This window comes from Moschus berezovskii, chromosome 28, assembly GCF_049115385.1.
Source record: "Moschus berezovskii isolate FMDL1 chromosome 28, NW_MosBer_1.0, whole genome shotgun sequence".
NCBI classification, from domain to species: Eukaryota; Metazoa; Chordata; class Mammalia; order Artiodactyla; family Moschidae; genus Moschus; species Moschus berezovskii.
The window spans coordinates 18340691-18358441 of record NC_142487.1 but is presented as its reverse complement, the minus strand read 5'-3'; the positions used below and the strand labels follow the sequence as shown (position 1 = coordinate 18358441).

General features: G+C 48.8%; 1 protein-coding gene across 1 annotated transcript in view; it reads left to right on the top strand.

Annotated features, from left to right (window-relative positions):
- The first annotated feature begins 4171 nt into the window (after positions 1–4171).
- MYO5B (myosin VB) overlaps positions 4172–17751 on the top strand; it is a 347287-nt gene continuing 333707 nt past the window's right edge. Inside the window, exon 1 of the mRNA XM_055417346.2 lies at positions 4172–4521. Coding sequence (XP_055273321.2) covers positions 4495–4521 — 27 coding nt within the window. The 5' untranslated portion in view covers positions 4172–4494. The remainder of the gene's footprint in view (positions 4522–17751) is intronic.

Genomic DNA, 17751 nt, shown 5'->3' with positions numbered 1-17751 from the left:
GAAACCACCTGACCTTCACAGACTGTGTGGCCCCTTCATCAGGGTCAGGCATTCTCGACACCAAAGTTTCCAAGTGTCCATTTGTTGGTGTCCTGGAGGCTCTTGCTTTCCAAGGAAAGGGCCACCCCCTCATTCAGGAGGACTGAGAAATGTACTTTCTTCTGCGAAGTGAGAGAAGAAGTGAGAAGGGCCATCTCAGAATGAGCCCTCGAACTGCAGGGTTGTTTTGTCAAAGTCATGTTTAGAGTTACCAGTTAATTTGGATATTCAGGATCTGGAAATTGATTTTCTTAAGACAAACTATGGACTAATGGCTTCTTGAAAAGTCCTGGATTAATCAGGGGACCACAGACCACAGTTTGAAGATGCTGCCTTAGTAAGTAGGAATACTTGGGAACCAACCTACCGAGAAGGAGGAGAGAAATAGCTAGGATGAAGTTCGTGCCAGTGGGACAATCACCGTAGGACACTTTTTGTATGTGATTGGCTTAGTCACCTCTTGTTGCGTAACAAATTATCCCAAACTTAGTGGCTTCAAAACATACACATTTATTATCTCACAGTTTAATTTAGACACAGCTTTTCTGGATCCTCAGCTTCTGGGTGTCCCACGTGTCTGCCATCAAAGTGGCAGCTGGGGTTGTGGTCTTCAAGTCAAGTCTGAAGCCTTGGCTAGTGCAGAATCTGCTTCCAAGCTCACTCACTCAGCATTGGGAGAATTCAGTTTTCGAATGTTGTTGGTCTGAGGCTACCCTCAGTTTCTTGTCACATGAATCTCTCTGTGGGCGGCTCATGATAGGTTAGCTTGCTTCATGGGAGCAAACATATGAGAAATGCCAGAGAAAATTCCAGCAAGATAAAGTCACAGTCTTATAACCTGATCATGGAAGTGATACCCCATCACCTTTGCTAGAGTCAAATCACTAGGTCCAGCACAATTCACCTACTATTTCTTGAGCTCTATTTTGAGCAAGGCAATGGGTCTGCGTTGTTCCTGCCTTAGAGCCTAGTGTTGAGAAGTCAGTGATATTAGTGGGCTTCCCAGGTGGCACTAGTGGTAAAGAACCCTCCTGCCAATGTAGGAGATGTAAGAGGCGCAGGTCAGATCGCTGGGTTGGGAAGATCCCCTGGAGGAGGGCATGGCAACCCATTCCAGTATTTTTGCCTGGAGAGTCCCATAGATAGAGGAGCCTGGCAGGCTGTATAGTCCATAGGGTCACAAAGAGTTGGACATGACTGAAGTGACTTCGCACACACACACACACAGGGATATTAGTACACACATATTACAGGGTGCAGTGCAGATGAATGCTTTGGAAGTTTAAAGTTCTTCCTCATTTGTGTGTGATGGAAAGCCCCACCTGTCAGGAAGGAGAGCAAGTCACTTACAATGAGTATCTTCTCTTTGAGAAACCATGGAGCACAGAGCAGTGCTTCTTAAAAGTATGAGCCCTATACCATCTAGGGTACTTAATAAACATGCACACACATGGACCAACTGGATTAGTATCTCCCGGCATCCCCTTCATCCTGATTCCCACTAAGGTTCAGGAACTGCTGGCAAGTGCTTAGGCTCTAGAGTGTGATAGAGTTTGAGTTCAGCACTGGCTTTCTGACCTAGAACGTCTCCCCAGCACCCTCAGTCTCACTTTGCTCCTCTGTGATAGAGTTAATATCTGAACCTCCTCTAAAAGGTTACTTTGAGGCTCAGACAAGATCGCAGAAGTAAAGCACTTGGCAAGTGCTTTTTCCTGGCACAAAGTAAGTTTTCAAATGTCTTTATTATTATTCCAAGTAGGGAAAGCCTATATCTGATTGTGGGATTAGACATCCACAAAGTTCTGGCCAGCAGTAGGAGCCTCCTCGGGGACGTGATTCAGCTCAGTCAGCATGAACTCAGCTTTTAATTCATGCTAGGTATGATGGAAGCCAGAAAGTTGGACCTGGGTTGGGGATGGGGACAAAGGATGGTCACGTGAGTCTCAGGTTGGTCTGAGGGCTTAGAGGGATTGCTAGCATTGCCTACCCGGCAGGTGGAGAGGTGGTTCTAGAGGTTAGAGCTGGATTTGAGAGTTACCATTTTGGTAAGAGGAGAGATAGGGGGCGTGGCTGAGAAGAAAGCTGAGATCTGGGAAATGGGTCACAGCTTTATTCAGGAAGAGAAAGAAGGTGTGGTTAGCAAAGCCGGGAAAACAAGAGGAGAAAAATGATAGAGGCCAAAGGGGGACAGCAACATAGGAAGAGTCAGTTCCCACCCCAAGCTTCAGACAGAGACGGCAGTTTCAATAGGATGAGGTTGAGAGGGAACGGCTTAGGAAGGAATGAAAGCAGAGACTCAACCTTGACTGTCATTAGAACCACCTGAAAAATTTTAAAACTCTCTTTGCTCAGGCAGCACCCCAGACAAGTCAAATCAGAATTTCTGGGAGTGGGAGTCAGGCATTTGTCTTTGTAAAAGTGATTCCAATGTGCAGAAAGTGTTGAGAACCAGTGAATTACAGAGGGACTAGACATGGGTAAGGGAGGTCCACAGAAGTTACTATTTCAACAAGTCTAGCAGAAAAGAACAGAGGGGAAAGTCAAGAGCCAGTTGAGAGGGTTGATGGCTTGGATGGTAAAGAATCTGCCCGCAATGCGGGAGACCCAGGCTTGATTCCTAGGTGGGGAAGATCCCCTGGAGAAGGGAATGGCTGTCCACTCCAGTATTCTTGCCTTGAGAATTCCATGGACAGAGAAGCCTGATGGACTACACTCCATGGAGTCGCTAACAGTCGGACACAACTGAGCACCTCTGAAACATACTTCCCTGCTGTTGGAATGGTAGGACCACTGACAGAGCTCAGGAGTGGAGAAGGCAAGGGGATCTGGAGTAGAGGTAGGCTGAGCCTTAGCAAGGAGGCTTTCTTATCTGAGAGGGAAGGACCCCAGTGAGATGTGAAGACACAGGTGTTGAGTCTCACTCAATGAGGCCCCACATTTTGTATTTCTAAAAATTTCCAGGTGATGCTAATGGCCCTCGGGGCCACACTTCAAGAACTACCAGAATACAGGGAAGGACACTATGCAGACAGGTTTTTGAGGGAGAGAGACAGGACAGGAGCTCCCTTTCAGATCCAAGAAGAGTCGTCCAAGCTTAGGTCATTGGCACTGGTCAACCCTGGAAGTATGATTCTTTAGAACTAGGAACTTCAGATACTGAGGTTCCACCCTTTGCCAAATGGAGTTCCTCACGGTGGAACTGTTAAAGCTCCCCGGGGGATTCTCATTGAGGAGGCATGATTGAGAAGGGCGGCAGGTGGACTAAATGGGGATCCTGCTTTCCAAGCGAGAAGGTCTTAAACGGGATGGGTCTAAGAATCACCCGTCAGGCAGCGGGGCTCCGGGAGAGCCACAGGCATGGATGCTCTGGCTGAGAACGGCTTTCAGAAGTCATCCCTCGTTCAGGTACAAACGCCAACCCAGAAGACCGCGTCCCCTTCTACAGCCCTTGCTCTCCCTTTACAGACTCCTGCCAATTCTTTTCCTTTTTGACTGAGATTTCTATTTTTCTTTGGAAGCCGAAGAAAGAGCAAAGCTGCCAGGTGTCACTGGCAGACGCGACCAAAGTAAATGAGACAGAGAACAGCAGAGGGACTGGGAATGTGCGTGAGAGGGAGGGAGGGGGAAATGTGAGGTTTCTCCGGTGGGGCGGCCGGGAGCCTCGTTGGAAGCTGTGGGTGAAATCTGCGAAAGTGGAGAGGAGTTTCGACTCCCACGTTGTTTGCGCTCAGATTTCAGCGCGGGGCGCTATTTGGCGCAGACAATCTCGAGTACCTCCAAATCAGGCTACCCATAACTGAATTTTAATAATGGGAATGTTAATGCCCAGGGAAAACCCACAGGAAAAATGCATGAAGCCTTTCGGCCGCAGGCGTCTCTCCTTTTTATTCCTCTTTTCCCTTCTCCGGTTCTTCCTCCTCTTTGTGTTTTGCTTTCCCCGTCTCCTCTGGGGGCCCGCCCAGCCTCGCGGGGCGCAGTCCGCGCGGGGGGCGCGCGCGGCAGGTGCAGGGCTCGCACCTGCCCCGCGCGCGCCCGGCGGCCGGCAGGGGGCGGTCGGCGATCGCTCGGCGCGCGGCCCCGCCCGGCCCCGGGGACCCCGCGGCGGCGGGCCCGGCCCCCGCAGGGCTCCCAGGCGGCGGCGGCGGCGGCGCCCCGGCCGCGCGCCCGCCCGCTCCCTCCGGCGCGCCCGCGCCGCCTCCCATACCTGCGCGGGGAGCGGCGCCGCGGCCTCCTCCCCGCCCGCCGCCGCCGCGGGAGTAAAGGTCGCGCCCGCAGACAGCGAGCCGGCCGCGGCGCCTCCAGGAAGCCGGCGGGGCAGGTCGGAGAGGAGGGAAAAGAGCCGAGAAACTCTCGGGCAGAAGATGGCGCCGGACGGGCCGGCCGAGGACTGAGAGCCGCCGGGACCTGCCGCCCGCCCCGGGCAGCGCGTCCGGGCTCGGCCCGGCCGGCGCGGTCATGTCGGTCAGCGAGCTCTACAGCCAGGTGAGCGCGGCCGCGCCGAGCCGGCGCCCGGGGAGGGCGGCCCGCGGGGGCGTGGGGGCGCCGGCGACTCCCCCGAGCCTCCCGGCTCCGCGCCGCCCCCGAGCCCCTAACTTCGGGTGGCCGAGAAAGTTTGGCTGCTCCGGGAGCGCCCCGGCCAGGACCGTACCCCGGGTCCCCGACGCCCTGCCGTAGCCTTTCTCGCCCCGGCACCGTCCGGCCGAAGTCCCCGGCACCGTCCGGCCCGGAGCCCGGGCGGCGGGGACCGCCCTCCCCAGCCCGCCGCCCGCGGTGGTCGCCTGCTTGGGGACCCCACCTCGGTGCTCTGCAGCGCGATCTTCCGAGGGCGACCCTCTCGCGTGCCAAAGAGGGGGAACCCTGAATTCGGGGGTGACCCTCTCGCGTGCCAAGAGGATCTGAATTCGGGGGTTTCCTCGATTTGCGGGGTGGGGAGAAACGGTGGGGCTCAACCTGGGGGCGGGGCGCGGCGGCTAGGGGATGGGAAGCCGCGGGTGGAAGGGTGCTCGGGGGACCTCGGGAGGGCGCGGGGAGCGCCTTCTTACTCCGCCGCGGGGTGGGTACTTTGAGGTGGTCCCTCCGGGCGGCCCCGAGTGGGCTTCAGTCCCTGCGGGGACGGGGTGGGAGTACTGCTGACCCCCAGGGTGGAGTCTGGGATTTCCAGGATGTCCTTAAGGTCACCATGGATGTGCGGGACTCGGTCCTCTGAGCCCGGAGAACAGGTGCCGCGAGGGGGAGACGGCCCGGCTTCCGCAGCAGTTGCCGCGATTGAAGTTAGACATCGGACGCCTCTCTGTCCAGCGCCCAGCGCCGCCGGTGCCCCCTCGGGTTTGCGGTTGGTGCCGGGGCGAGGGGCGGTGAGGGGCCTTTTTACGTTCGCACCCCATCCCCCCCTTAAATTTTTTTTTTTTGAGTTCTGGATGTCCCTGACACGTCGTCTGCCGGTTTGTCTTCTCTGGGGCCAGGACACATTTGCCGGTGCCTGGTGCCCACCTGTCCACGTGTGCAGTGGGGTGCCTGGCGCGCCCCTGGGCGTGCGATCCCCAGGACGCGCCCCTGGGCCGACCGGTCTGGGCGGGGGAGACAGGTACTTCCGCATCCTCACCTGGAGACTTCTCACGGTTGCCCCGCACCTGAGCGAGCCCTTCAGCCCCGTGGGCTGGCCACCCACTTTCCGTTTGAGGACTTTTCTGATCCCTCGCCCTTTTGGCGCGGGGGGGGGGGGAACAGGGCCGAGCCCAATGACACGAGTCTGCCAGTGGAGTCTGTAACAGGGCTGGGGGCGGGGTCGCCCTCACCTGGTGCACCTCCGACGCCCGGCGATTGCTGAAGAAGACCGCTTCTGGGAAGACGGGGTGTGAGCCTGGAGCCGGGGGTGGTGCACTCTCTGGCGTTCTGGTTTTGGAAGAGCGCCCCATCCTGTTGACCACCGGAAGTCTTGGGAGGAGCCCTCTAAGCTTCAGCTTTCAGTCCTTCCCTTGAAGCGGGTTATCGGGTACCTCAATGGGAGGCTGGAAACCAGCGAGGCAGGGAAAAATCTGGAGTGTAAAGCGCTGAAAGTGCACGAAAATACCGCTTGTACTCCCAAGTAAAATGAGTGACTCAACCGAATATACCTGCCACGTATCCTATAGCACTTTATCAAACGATAACTAATTGCCGTATTACATGAAGCTGATGGACAATTGAATAAGCCCTTAATTTTTGGAGTCCTGATCTTGAAAAACAAGAACATCGGTTTGCTTTTAAAGACACTTTTCAGGGGAAACACTCAAGTTGATTTTTAGTTAGAAATGAGCATATTGCATGTTAATTATTAGGAATGATGAGTTAGTAAGAGTCTGAGCTAAAATTCCAGTGTACTGTCTCTTGACTTATAGATAATAAAGAACAAAAACGGTTCTTGAAGAAAAGGTCTTGGGAGGGCGCTCAAGGTGCTTAAGAAAAAAAGTATCTTGGTTGGTATGAGGGTTTGGCATTCTTGGTCCAAAAGCAGTCTTTGCATTCCTCCCTAAGGCCGGGGCACTGTACCTCACTGTTAATGGGTTTCTTGTTCTTAATCATGTTTTAGGTTTATGAATCGCAAATTGAGATTTTTCTGTGGCCCACGCAGTAGCTTCCAACTAGATTGCATCTTGAGCAGCTGTTACTTTTTCTGGCAGAGTTGAACACACTTACGTTTTACTACGAGGAGCAGTTATGATGTTTCCTTACCGTGACTGTCCCACTCGCTAGGCTGGAGTCTCAGTATGCATATGAACCATCAATTATACAGAGAAACCGTGCCTGGGACTTAGATTCACTTTGTTTCTTGGGGAAGATGATTTGTTTATTTTAGTGTATTATCAAAGTAACCAATGTTCCCTTTTTTATTTTTAACTTGCTAGTGGGCTTTTCTAATGTGAGGAACACTGGGTCCAGGCACGCACTTTAATATATTATGCATGATGGAAATACTGGTCTATTATGCCAACAGCATTTATGCCTGGGATGGAAATTTTAGAGCTCTTTATTGATTTAGTGACATGGTTTTTGGACTATGAGACACTTGCCTGTAAGTGCTGTAACTAGTTTCAGGTAAGAACTTGGTGTATTGGTCTAGTCTCAAGAATAGACTCAAGAATACCCAAGAAAGACTTTCTTCTCTGCAGCTGGGGGCTTATATGATATGTGGATTTTTTTGTGGGGAGGGGAGAGACGATTTTAGTCATTGGTAGAGGGCATTTCCCGTGACAAAGGCACTCTTGTTTTCAGAAGACCCAACACCTCGCCTTTAAGAAGTTGCTTTCTTTGTACTGAGGTTTTCCTCAGTGGGAAAAGAAAGTGAGTGAGCGTCCATGTCTGACGCTTCGAGGGTGATGTCAGGGTGAGTCAGCCCCAGCCACCCGCACAGAAAGGTGGAGCTAATGATGGGCTCCCGTCACAAGTGGCGTATATGTGGCAAGTGTTCGTACTTTGTTTCCAACCCACAGGAAAAGACAGTCTTTTATAAATCAAATTAGCTCTGGTCCCAGGAAGATGTCCAAACATGCCTAAGCCGAGTTAACATGATTTGATTATGGTAGTTGCAGAAAATAGTCTGATTTTTAAAGTATGAAATACGTAACCTTTCAGGCTGATTCATGTAACCCTTCTCTCTATGAGGGTTGTTCTGGATGAAAAATTTAAACACTGCTGTCAACTCACGAGGACTTCAGTGTGCTACTTTGGCTCTAGCCAGCAGTGAGAGTGAAAGTCGCTCGGTGGTGTCCATTTGTGATCCCATGGACTATACAGCCCATGGGCTTTGCTAGGCCAGAATTCTGGAATGGGTAGCCTTTCCCTTCTCCAGGGGATCTTCCCAACTTAGGGATCAAACCCAGGTCTCCCGCATTGCAGGCGGATTCTTTACCAACTGAGCGGCTGGGGAAATCACCAGGCTGATACCAGCACCTTCAAATACTCCCTTTCCTGACTTGCTTCTAGTTGATAGGTGGTGTCTGAGTGGAGGACTTTTGAGTGTTGCTAGGAGGTGACTTTACTAGTGGATACGCCCTGTGTGTGTCAGCTTTGAGCTGACTTTGAGCTTTGGCTTTGAGCTCAGGGGGCCTTTACGAAGGGCGCTCTTTTGGGGCCAGTCCTTTGGAAAATAGAAGTGGTGCTTCTGGGCTGGTGTTCTCGAACTGTCTCTTACCTGTGCATCGGGTGACACAGGCTTCTCCAGGTATCAGTCTGGAAGGCAGCAAGAGGCTCCTGTTCCCCTGAGGCCCACTGGTAGAGACATGAAGGCCTGGCCAACCGCCGCTGTTATGCTCTTCGTCTGCCCTGGACCACCCCCTGGACACTGCCTGGCGCTTGCTTCCTCCCAGCACTCAGCACCTGGGTCTCTGTCAAAGGTTCCTGGAGCCTGAGAAGTGATGTCCCTCCTGCCCTCGCAGGGGACAGTCTTTTAACCAACAGGAGTCTAAGAGCTGTAGCTCCCAGTTCCCTGGCCCTGGGAATAGGGCAGCTCTCCGCAAGGCCCACGCTGTTTCCAGAACTCCTGCACAGGCTGAGCAGAAATGCTTCCGCTCAGGACTTTCCTGACTATCACACCCCTGGGGGACTTCCTTCCCTTCCCCAGTTCACGGCCCCACTCCCCTTTCCTGAGAGCCTTGCCTGTCAAGCCCTTCGACAGGGATCCTCATCCCAGGGTTCGATGTGTGGAACCTGGATGAACCCAGCGCCAAGGTGGCTTGGCCGGGTGGGCACCGAGAAGCTCCGGGGCTCTTGCTCCGTGTCCCACACTCCCGTCTTCCTTCCCGGCCTCATTCTCTGCCTCACCTGTTGCTTTCTCTCCATCCCTAGCTGTCACTCCGTTTCTTCTCCCCTTGCCAAACTGGGCCTGCAAACCCAGTGGGCCCTTCTTGGCTCTGCTGATGACCATCAGAATTCCCAAGTTTGTTTGGTTACAGAACAGCAAGAGACACACAGAATTAGAGAACGAACTTATGGCTGCCTGAAGGAAGATGGGGGAAGGGATAGTTAGGGAGTTTGGGATGGACATGTACACACTGCTCTGTTTAAAATGGGTAACCAACAAGGACCTGCTGTATAGCACAGGGAACTCTGCTCGGTGCTGCGTGGCAGCCTGGATGGGAGGGGAGTTTGGAAGAGAATGGATAAATGTATATGTATGGCTGAGTCCCTTCGCTGTTCACCTGAAGCTGTCACAACATTGTTAATCTGCTATACCTCAGTAAAAAATAAGAAGTAAGGAAAGAAATCTTAAAACTTTGCACTGAAAAAAAGAAAAAAGAATTCCCAAGTTTGCATGCGAGTTGTTAACCAGTTCATAACCAGGGCATGTTCTCTGCCTGCCTGTAACCTGTGTGCATTGAGCAGGCTTGCTCTGTCCACCCTCGTTGACACTTTCTGTGTCATGTCACATCTCCCTGATTAGGCTGAGATCCTGGAGAGCAGTTGCTCAGTCATGCCTGACTCTTTGCGACCCCATGGACTGTAGCACTTCAGGCTCCCATGTCCTCTGCTCTCTCCTAGAGTTTGCTCAACTTATGTCCACTGAGTCAGTAATGCTATCCAACCATCTCATCCTCTGTCATCGCCTTCTCCTCCTGCCCTCAATCTTTCCCAGCATCAGGGTCTTTTCCAATGAATTGGCTCTTCGCATCAAGTGGCCAAAGTATTGGAGCTTCAGCATCAGTCCTTCCAATGAATATTCAGGATTGATTTCCTTTAGGATTGACTGGTTCAATCTCCTTGCCATCCAAGGGACTCTCAAGAGTCTTCTCCAACACCACAGTTCAAAAGCATCAATTCTTTAGTGCTTAGCCTTCTTTAAGGTCCAACTCTCGCATCCATACATGACTGCTGGAAAAACCACAGCTTTGACTAGAACCCTAGTTGTCAAAGTGATGTCTCTGCTTTTTAATGTACTGTCTAGGTTTGTCGTAGCTTTTCTTCCAAGGAGCAAGTGTCTTTTAATTTTGTGGCTGTAGTCACCGTCTTCAGTGATTTTGGAGCCCAAGAAAATGAAGTCTGTCACTGTTTCCCTTTCCCCCCCATGTATTTGCCATGAAGTGATGGAACCAGATGTCATGATCTTTGGTTTTTTAATGTTGAGTTTCAAGCTAGCTTTTTAACTCTCTTTGATGCTCATCAAGAGGCTCTTGAGTTCCTCTTCGCTTTCTGCCATTAGGGTGGTGTCATCAGAGGCCGTACCAAACACTTTGGGAGTCTCCACTGTGTGTAGTGTGCTCTGCCTCATACCCAGTAGGGCGTTATCTGGGAGATTGCCCCCGCCCCTTGTGACACCTCTGGCACACTGACATCCTACTGGGTGTGAACTTCCTTATAACTGCGTGCTGACACCAGCTCTCTCCATTTGGGCGTCTTGATAGAGCTTGCTTTTCAGCTTCTAGTTTCTCCCCATTTCCTTTTTGTTGATGTGTTCCTAATATTTCATTTCATTAGCTTCAGGATAGCCACCCATTAGACTTTCTGACAGCTCCAGGTCTGGTTGGAGTCTATTACTGTGCTTATTTTGTTCAACAGAAAGATGGCATTCTCTTGCTGTTGGAGGGCCAGGGCTCCTCTGAGTAGAACTCAATAGACCTTCTAAATTCTGGCATGCATTTGTATGTATTTAATACTGTCAATTTCTATGGTAAGACTTAGCTATAAACTAAACTGTTTATAATATATAAGTCTCCACACCACCTTCTCTGGATGATAGAGTGTCACTATTCATACGGAATCATCATGGTAGACCTGGATAGGTTGGAATGACCTCTGTTTTCTAATTCAGTAGGCTCCCAGGAACCACATTAAAAAGCAGTCCATTTTAAAGTGAGAGGAGTTATGTGTGCCCTGATGTTCCCGTCTACACACATTTTGTATTGTCATTGGACAAGAAAACCTAAAGTCACAAAGTTAACAAGCCAGCATGCCCCGTGTGCAGGTACTCACAGTTAGATGTTCTCTAGCGGTGTTGGTCAGGTGGGCGGTGGGACCTGAGTGGGCTTGGAAGAATGAATAGGTATTGGATATACGTGGAGACTGGGAACAGCACCATCAGTAGGAGGCAGTAGAGTGAGTTTAAGCATGGACAAGGATGACTTGTCCATGTCATCCAACTACTTGTCCATGCAGTATTTTAAAAACTCTTTATGAAAATCTTAGCCTTATAGAAAAGTTGTAAAAATGCAGAGTTTCTGTGTATTTATTCACACATTCCCATGACGTTAACACCTCGTAAGTACGTTGTAGTCACTGAAACCAGGAGATGAACACTTGTACAACACTGTTAACTTGTCTTCAGGCTTGTCTACAAGCCTGATGGGAATTTCCCCAGGTTTCCCACTCCCAGCCTTCCCAGGCAGGAGCCCATCTAGGATTCCATGTTGGGTTTAGCACCACAGCTGCCTTGTCGTCTCTGTTTGGTGTCAGACCTCAATGTCAGTTTCTCCTTTTGACTTTGGCACTTTGAGAGCATCGGTCAGCTATTTTGTAGAATGAACCTCAGTTTGAGTTTGATGTTTTCCCATGCTTAGATGGAAGTCATAAAGTTTTGGCAAGGACACATCAGCAACAGCGTGCCTTCCTCACAGGAGATGGACCATCTCAGGAGATCTGTGATATCAGTGTCTCATTACAGGTGACGTCACTGTGATCCCTTGTTTAAGGTGATGTCTGTCAGTTCCCTTTTATTGAGGATTGGTGTTTAGAAACCGAGATCTGGGTGCTAGGTGTGCTTATCACTGTTTGTTTATAGTCATTTAGGGATTACTCAGGTTAGAACTCAAACATCTGGTTATACAGGCAATGGAAGAAGAGTCATTTATGACCTTGAAGTTTTCACCATGAGGATGGACAGAAATAAAGAAGGCAAGGATAATGCTTGATTTTGACATTGAGTTTGGGGTGACAGTGGTTTGTCTAAGTGGAAATATTTACATTTGAGGATGTATGAACAAGCTTAAAGGAGAAATGCGAGGTTCTGATGTTCTTGCAAATAAAAGATGCCTGGGATTTGTTTTCCTCTTAGAAACACAGTTGTCTTACAGCATGATCTCAGTAGAGATAAGATCATGACCTTGGGATGGGCGATCTCGGGCTCTGTGGCCATGATCTTGCCGTGGACCATATGGGTGCTGCGGTTACACATTCTCAGCTCTGACACGTTGGAACAGATGCCTTCTGAGCTTTGATTTCTTAACCTTAAAAATTGTCATGGTACCTGCATTATAAGATGATTGGAGGATTCTGTGCCCAGACTTAGGTGAAGTGCCTGCCTGGCAGTGTCTGGCACAGTGTCTGCACTTGGCAGCTGTTCACCAGCTTGTTTCCCTCTTCCGTGATGGCGCAGATGTTGGCTTCCTCTCTCAACCCACCTGGCAGGGATGTTGGTCGGAAGGAGACGAGAGAGAAAGGGAATAATCGCCACAAGTACGTAACTGCCTAAGGAATAGAGAACCAAGGCATGGGGATAAAGGTTCCCACCCGCACGGCCTCCTGGGGAAAGAGCAAGAACAGCTTGAAAGAAGCTTTAAATTTAAGCTGGCGGACGGGTCTCCTGTTGCAGCTCTCAAGGAAAATTAAAGCAATTTTTCACCATGCTCTTTTATTTTTTTTTGTTAATACAAATGATTATTGAACCCATTCATATAATGCAGGAAAGACAAGGGCTCTGTAATCCCATTCCCAGACAGCTCCTGTTAACTGAACACGTATGCCAGACCCACCGTGTCCAGTAGGGTAAATCCAGTAGGTAACACGAGACTGTTGAGCCCCTGGGGTGAGGCTGGCCTAAGCTGGGATGGGTACACACCAGATCTCCAAGGTTGAGCACAAAAAAATGAATGTAAAATGTCTCACGTAGGCTTTCTTTATGTTGATGAAGTGCTCAAATAATATTTTGGATATAATGTGGCTACTGGAAAATCTAAAATTCCACACGTGGCTTACCTCATTTCTGTTGGGCCGGTACTGCATTAGACTTACGCATGATGCAGTCAAGATGCAGTCAATATAGACTTATATGTATGGCATGATCCTGTTTTTTTACTTTAAATTTTAATCTATGGGCCTTTTCACCCTGTAGCATGTAAAGGTAAGTTTACCATTTTAATGGCTGCATAACAGGGTTCCTTGGTTGTATTGTTATGTTTTTCACCATGCCCATTTTGATGAATGTTTAATTGGCTCCAGTTGTTTGATATTGTGAAGAATGTTGCAGAACATTCTCGGAACCTTTCAGTATTTTTGGGATAAGAGCCTGAAGGTGGAGTTGCTGGCGTGCACTGTTCCAAGTCTTCATTGATAAGGCCCGTGGTCTCTAGAGAAGAAGCAGTCTGTTTCTTCATGCCTCCCTGGCGCTGGCTTCCTCTTCCTAAACTGAGACTAAACGTTTGAATTTTGTTTAAAGTTGACTTTCATTGGAGGATCGAGCGTCTTTCCACCTGCCCGGTGTGTTCATTTGTGGTTTTCTTTGATTTTCCTCTGTTAAGACATTGTTTATAACTATATTTTTGCTTATTAAACGATTATATTTTTAGATGTGGGAAGTCATGGAAACCAGAATGTTCAGGATGAAATATTACAAAAATGTGTTTTGAATAAGGTACTCTGGCATGAGTTTCCCCTTTACTTTTTAGGCGCTTACACATCTCTGAGCTCTAAGTTGGAAACCACTAGTTATGATACCTGACCTTTACCAACTGCTTTTGAGCCAGGTCATTTCTAAGAGATGTATGTTAACTTGTTTAACAGTAACACTATGCTGTAGGCACCTCTGTCATCCTCATCTACAAACGAGGGCCTCTGCCTCACTTGCCCAAAGCTATACTCCTGCTGGGTAGGGGGCTAGGACCCCCCACCCCCACGCCAGCTGCCTGACCACTCTGTTCTGCTGCCTTCCATGAGGTTCTGCTGCTTTCCATGAGGTTCTGTTCCATTGAGGTGGGTCTGGAATGTCATTTGTGCATAAACAAGGCCCTAACATGAAGGGCCCTTTCCACCAGCACCGCCCTGCCCCCAGCAGCAGAGAGAAAGGAGAAAGGAAGGTCTCTGAGTACAGAACAAGGGAATTGGTCTGACCCATAGTTTCTCCTCGGGGAACTTGCTGCTCGAGTCCTTTTGCCACCACCACTGTCAGCCCCGTGGGCATCCTGGTGCTTCTTAAAACTGTCCCCCGTGAAGAAAAAACTCTGGTTTTCGGCTCTCCTTAGGCCATACAGGCCCCGAAGCGGGGGTGGAGGTGGGGGTCACATCTTCAAAAAGGGCTAAATGTAACAAGCAGAAGGTGTAAGTGAAACTCAGTGTAACTTATTTGATTTTTAAAATCTATTTTTAATTGGAGGACAGTTGCTTTGCAATGCCGTGTTGGTTTCTACCACACAACAACATGGATCAGCCGTAAGTATACACCCCTACCCGTCCCACCCCTCTAGGTCATCACAGAGACCAGGCTGAGTTCCCTGCGCTCTACAGCAGCTTCCTAATAGCTATCTGCTTTACACGTGGTATTCAATTTTAAATCTAACCCTTCTTTCATTCCAGGACACTTGTCTGCTTTCCAGGCACTTTCCCTCCTGGCTCGTCTCCCTCCTGAACATCTTCCTTCCTGTCATGCTTAATGTCAGAGGGGCGTTTCGTTCCCTTTCTGGGCTAAGACCAGAGAAGCAGGTCTGAGACTCCTAGAGGCTCTCTCCCACCTCCCCACTTAGTCAAAGGTTTTCACATTTATGGATGTGCCCCCCTCACTGCCTGTTGTCTGAACGGGTGTTTGGAAAATGAACTCCCCTTCACTTAGGATGTCAGCTTGGCCATCACAGGCAAGGCCCTTCCTCCAGCATCCAGGACCCAGGATCCCTATTATAACTTTAGGTGTTTATCAGGGACTTAAGCTCTTTGGGAGCTCCACAGTGCTTTTAGATTTGATGCAAGGAGTTCCTCCAGTTGTGTGGGTCCCAGTGGAGATAAGCGCTGGTAGATCTTGCTAATTTGCTGTGGGAATGATCTCGCTTATACATCTGAGCTCCAAGTTAATGGCCCGTAACGCTCGTCTTAAAATTTATTCCAGGGCCGGTAAACGGTTACTCTCCTTTGAATGATTCTAATAGTGACGTGGCCTCTGCAGGCTTTTCTCTCCTTGGCTGAAGTTCAGAAAGGAATAAAGAGGTCTATCATGGTTGATACTTAATGATTTTCCTGTAGAGCTGTTGCCTTTATAAAGCTCAAACACGTAGTGGCATGAAATCCTGAAAGCAACAAGAACATCCAGATACCTTTTGCCTGGAATTCAGAGACTTGGCTTAAAATCTCTTCAGCCCTGAGTAGTTCAGGTCCCCTGGCTTAAGAGCCTCCACAAGAAACAAGGTACTGGGCAGTAGGACGTCAGGGCCACTGTATTGTGACCTGGATGCTGTGTGTTTGTGGGGAAGGATGAAAAGGTAAGATATTTGAGCTGGTAAATGGTACTGTATTCAACTGCTTTAGTGTGTCTCAGACATTCAGTTTAGACTCCGGTTTAACTTCTTTTTGCCAGCTGTCCATCCCCAGTGCAGTCCCACCAGTGTTATGAAGCGTGCTCAGAACATGTTACCTGACTTGATGTGATATTCAGCTTAGGTGGGCTGCAGTCCATGGGGTCACGAAGAATTGGACGTGACTGAGCACGCACACAGCTTAGGGGCTTCAGAGAGGAATTGATGCAGAATCGATACCATTTTTACGAATTTCTGAAATCAACAAAACGAACAGTGTTGGTGAAGGATATACATGTGATAAAATGAGCAAACAAGAGGGAATGAGGGAAAAGGCAACTTGAATAGGGAAAGGGCAACTGGAATAGTAGTTAGCCAGGGAGGGTGGGGGTACTGGGGGAGCAGGAGTGGGAACAGCATTGTTAGCAGGCCGCTCGATTTTCTGACTAGTTCATGGGTATTCGTTTCACTACTGTGCTTCATCAGTTACTTATTGAAAAAAAGGTGACTTGGCGGAAAATAGGATGAGTTATAAAGCCAAATTTAAAAAAACTTTGAGATTGTAGGTAATTGTAGAATGTTTCACTGCGTTTTCTTATATGTGTGCAATGGATAGTTGGGTTTGTGTGTTTTCACCATTGCTCTCATTGAAGATGTAGGTTGAATCTTATACTCACATCCTTCACTTTCCCCAGGATAGGGTTTGGCATACTGTAGGCACTCAGTAAATGCCCTTGAACTGGTTTAAAGACCACCTGTACTCCCTCACTGTTTCCAGGCCATGGCTCTTCGAGGAAAGGTCTTTTCACCAAGGAACCACCTGTTCTGTAACACTATCTGCTGTCATCTTGGCACAACTTTTGGCTTAGAGTACCCGTGGAAAGCCCATCTGTTTCCTCTGGCGCTTGCCTATATCTATGGAATGTGGAGCCCTGTCAGGAGATAATGTTGTTTTCTTTTTTAAAAATTATCATGTGCAAAGGCTTAGCACAAGGTACGAACATGGGTTAGCAGCAAAGCAACATTTGTGTATATGAAAACTCATATCACTGTAACTGCCTTGGTTTTGAATACCCTAATTTTACACAATTTTGATGATGTGCATTTTTTTACTTTTGCCTTCTGAAGGTTATCACTTCCCTTTAAAGTATAATCTTGGAGGGAGGAGGGTCTGAAGAGGGAGAGCATATATGTATAATGGTGACTGGTGTATGTTGTTGTACGGCAGAAGCCAGCACAACATTGTAAAGCAATTATTGTCTAATTAAAAAAGTATAATCTTATTTTTTTTTCACTTAACTCAAGTTTTTATTAGCAATCTCACCAAGACTCATGGATATTTGCATGACTAGGTGGGGGTGAATATGAATTTCCATCCTTCATTCAAGATCAAACAAAGCAGGTGGCTTTCAAAACAGGCAACAGTGAATCAGGGAAGAAAAATCAGATCGAGTTTGTCTCAGTCAACTTCTCTCCACCGGAACAACGATGATACTCACAGTTTTAATCTGAAGATTCAGACCATCTTATGTTCATCCCTTGGCCAACACCTGCGTGGAGCATCTCCTACCTGCAGTGATGTGGGTCACAGCCCATCCCTGCAAAGTAGTCTTTGGTCTTGAGCTCTTCCTGTCCAGTAGTTCATTTGTTGTATGAATAAGTATTAAGGAGATGTTCCTGCATTAAAAGGAGATGCATTGTTTTATCTTATCTCATCAGATTTAATCAAGTTCTTAATTTGCCTGCACTTGCTAATAAGAGTCGGACACGACTGAGCGACTGAACTGAACTGCTAATAAGAACTGATGTTTATTTGTGAAATAAGGAAAATGAGGCCCGGGGAAGCCTGGTTTGCTGCAGTCCATGGGGTTGCAAAGGATCGAACACGACTTAGCCATTGAACAACAACAGGAAGGAAAACAAATGTCTCCTTAGCCACAAACTAGTGTTTCTTTGCTGTCAAACTGCTTACTTTTTTAATGGTCATTTTACTGTGTGTACATGTGTGTAACTATGTGAGAAGCTATGTGCACCAAAATGATAAGAATACCCTTAAAATGAGGTTTTTACGACTAACTCATCAGAGTCTGTCTGAATGAATGGTGTTTCCTTCAGTATATTCCTTTTGGCAGAGATACAAGGATCCTGGAGCTCATCAATAGTTCTGAAATTGGCTTCAAATCTGCTGACATTCTTTTTCCTTTGTACGGAAGGCAGAACCTTTGCCTGGAAGGTAAGCTTGGTTTTCTGG